The following is a 3,842-nucleotide window of genomic DNA, read 5'->3' as shown; positions in this document are numbered from 1 at the left end:
AAACAATGAATGTAGGTGGTATACGGGTATATTTCGACTAGCTATATTGGATTATATCGTGACCAATTCATTGTACATAAATCTTGTGAAAGGGCTTATTCCTCAAAATGTCCTTGGTTTTCATAGCATGCAATTATTTATAAATTAATTTAAAATAAAGTTTAAGAGACTAAAATAGTTTTGCAACAGATCCGATGACGCAGTCATCACCCGTTTCCAACTAGTAATACAATCTCTTTGGTGAAACGGTAAAATTGGATTTTTATTGTTTTTACGATAATAGAGTTAGCGATATTCGTAAATAATTGCATATTATGAAAGCCAACGACATTTTGAGGAATTAGCACGTTCACAAGATTTATATACAATGAATTGGTCACGATATAACCCAATAAAGCTACTCGGAATATACCCGTATACTACTTACATTCATTGTTTATAACCGATGTGTAAATGTTTATTGGTAAAAAGCAAAAAACACGGATTCTTCATTTTTTGTGAGCAAGCACATCGCGTAAGTGGAACGTAAGTAGGAGTGCTTGTTTATTAGATATTACAAAAAAATGTCGCCTGAAGGGTAGTTCACCCCCTTGGGGGGGGTGTAACATTGCTGGACAATATTGTGTTTTCACCGTCCTTATACGGGACACTTGGGAATGTTTCCTTGTAAACTAAAACGATGGTAATACGAGGTCTAGGATTGAAAATTTAGTTGATACGGAAATCATAGATGGCGCAGGACGTCCCTCTGCAGTCAATTAGGGCCTCAGAAACCTTGAATCCAGAGGATTTCTGAAGTTTTACTTCGATTTTTTTATAATGATTGCACGAAAACGACAGGTGGAGTATGCGATTTAGTACAATGCCCAACATAATTCGACACAGTTGTCAATATAAAAACGAACGTCGGCAACGTAGGTATTTAGGAAAGTTCTTTTACCGACGTCGATCAAGTTCCTCGACGTCTTTCACTTCGCCTTAAGTGGATGTGAAGGTGGCATTCGAAAGCTCAATCGTTCATGAAACTTTTCTTTGAACGGGGTGTACCGAATTGTTTCAAACTTTCCAGCATGAATATATATAGCTATAAGGAGACTCCTGACCCTGATGAAATTTCATTTTTTATAACAAGTTTTGAAAATGTCAATCAACAAATTTAAAAAAAGAATTGAAATTTTGTGGGTGTCAGGACCTACCTAATAGCCTCCATATTCACATTGTTAAGTTTGAAACGATTCGGTACACCCAGTTCGATGAAAAGTTTCATAAACGAGACCTCATTGACGCCACTTTCACGTCACTTTGAGCATTAAGGTGAAGTGAAACATCCTTCAAATCAGTCGATTCGAATACAACACTTTTTTTTAAGGATATTAGACCAAACTGTCCGAAACTTTGACACATCACTCCTGATCAGCTAAGAATTGTCCTGACACATTCAAAATTTGGATTTTTCAAAAAAATTTGTTAACTCAGCCCAAACCAGAACCAAAATGGCGTCGAGCTCTCATATTTCGATCGATGTACTATTATCGAAGGCTCTGATATGAGAATCGAAAGGGTCAGGACAATTTTATGATAATTTAGAACACTCTGGTAATCGATAAACTCGCATTTGAACGGGATAAAGGCAAAAAAAGTGTTGTATGCGGTTCTTTGCTAAAACGATGGTAACACGAGGTCTCGGAGTGAAAATTTAATTGACCTGGAAATCACAGATGGCGCAGGGGTTTCCTCCGCAGTCAATTAGGGCCCAGAAGGCATGAATCCAGAGGATTTCTGGAGTTTTACTTCGATTTCTTCATAATTATTATACGTAAACGACAGGTGGGATATGCCATTTGGTACAATACACAATATAATTCGACACAGCTGTCAATATAAAAACGAACGTCGGCAACGTAGGCATTTAGAAAAATCTTCTTTATCGACGTTGATCAAGTTCCTCGACGTGTTTCACTTCACCTTAAGTGCACGACACTCATGTATGTAAATTCATCGCGGACTTTGAAATGTCAGACAAATTCCCAGAAAGGGACTTACTGCCTGCTTGGGCCCATCGGGCCATTTACCAATTTAGCAATTTCCTGACTCCGAAATCTGTTCGTAAATTTTAGTTTTCTACGATACGGTTATATTGCCCCGTACGTCCCAACACGAAGGTTTAGGGTTCTTTAGAATTTTTCTCGGGTTGACCATCCCTATTCTTTACCGTTATACCTTTTTTAACTTTATCGCTTACATGTGCGCGCAACATGCACACGTGCATACAGCAAGTTTGTCCATCTGCACGGCAACTAGAAATTTTCCGATTTCACCCAACCGTATTGGACAGCTACCGACCAATCACGAGGCTGACTATTCGATTTTAACCATATAAGAAAAAAATATTTTTTACTTCACGATTATTATCGGACACTTCATTTGGTATCAAAAAACACGACAAATTTTTGTAATATTTTCGTACCGCTATTTCAGTAGGAGAGTAAAACGTATGATTTTGATTTCAAATATATTTACAACGTTTATAATGTATTCGGTAGATAATATTTAAGAAAAATACTTATATTAAAATGAAATGAAATGTTTTATATATATATCTGTTAGAAAAATATGATGATAACACATGCAGCTAATATTATACAAATATTATAAAGATAATATGCTAATGTAAACGTTTTGCAAATACTTCAAATGTCTGCTAAATATTTACAATTCGATATTCGTTAAATATATAGAAAATATAGGACCAATATTTTGGACTACTAGAGTTGCTTACAAATTTCAGCTTTTCATAAATTGTTGGAATTCTACCTCGGAGATTACGGATGTCATGGCCGAGAGAGGAATGGACCGGAAGGTCGAGGATTTTTTGGAATTGTGGGGAAACTTCCACATAGCTCAATTGAAGATCATCGACGACCTCAGAAGAGACGGAGAGAGAAGCAATATCATCATCTGGAGTTCTCGACTAACCGGATTGGACACTATCGAGCGATATTTGGACAAGTCGCGATTCGTCGTGCAAACGTGGGTTGAGTCGACCTCGGAAATGCCCTTTAATTTGCTCAATCTGGGCTACAAGTTGATCATATCCACAAAAAATGCCTGGTATCTCGATCACGGGTTTTGGGGTAGAACCAAGTACCACACATGGAGGGACGCTTACAACAACCGATTACCCAGACTGGTAAGTTAACTTTTCGCAACACTATGTTACATCCGTAAGATTTGTTAATTAGTCTCGCTCCTCTCTCTGATTTACGACCGTGGAATTCACTTAACTCGTAGGGACATTGTACCGTCTTAAACCCTATTATCACTTAGGCTCAATAAGCGATCCGTAAATATTCTTATTTAATGGCAGGACTTCCCTTCATCGCACCTCACTATTTGGATCGTTCTAACAAGGAAACATTCCCAAGTGTCCGCCCCCGATCTTATTGATTTCCATATATGTTGAAGAACATAAAAATCTAAGAGACACGTGTTTTTTTATATCTGCAATGGTCCACATTTAAGGGGTGAAACAACCCCCCAAAGTTTGGCGAAAATTCAGTTTTTATAATAATTTTCGTAGAAGCAGTGAAGGGATTTTGACGAAACTTGGTATAAACGTATTCCGTATAAGGACGGTGAAAACACAATATTGTCCAGCAATGCTACACCCCCCGAAGGGGGTGAACTACCCTTCAGGCGACATTTTTTTGTAATATCTAATAAACAAGCACTCCTACTTACGTTCCACTTACGCGATGTGCTTGCTCACAAAAAATGAAGAATTCGTGTTTTTTGCTTTTTACCAATAAACATTTACACATCGGTTGTAAACAATGAATGTA

At 37.5% G+C, this 3,842-nt stretch overlaps 1 protein-coding gene across 1 annotated transcript in view; it reads left to right on the top strand.

Annotated features, from left to right (window-relative positions):
- Window positions 1–2,788: 2,788 nt before the first annotated feature.
- The window catches only part of LOC111674237 (probable beta-hexosaminidase fdl), a gene marked incomplete at its 5' end in the record, with an annotated part of 8,818 nt that continues 7,764 nt past the window's right edge, over window positions 2,789–3,842 (top strand). The window contains 1 exon segment of the mRNA XM_023433717.1: window positions 2,789–3,190. Within this exon segment, the coding sequence (XP_023289485.1) occupies window positions 2,789–3,190 (402 nt within the window).

Source organism: Orussus abietinus, unplaced genomic scaffold, assembly GCF_000612105.2.
Source record: "Orussus abietinus isolate OABI.00-Male unplaced genomic scaffold, Oabi_2.0 scaffold1021, whole genome shotgun sequence".
In the NCBI taxonomy this organism is placed as follows: domain Eukaryota; kingdom Metazoa; phylum Arthropoda; class Insecta; order Hymenoptera; family Orussidae; genus Orussus; species Orussus abietinus.
Note: the sequence above shows the minus strand (reverse complement) of the source record. Positions and strands in the feature narration are given on the sequence as shown.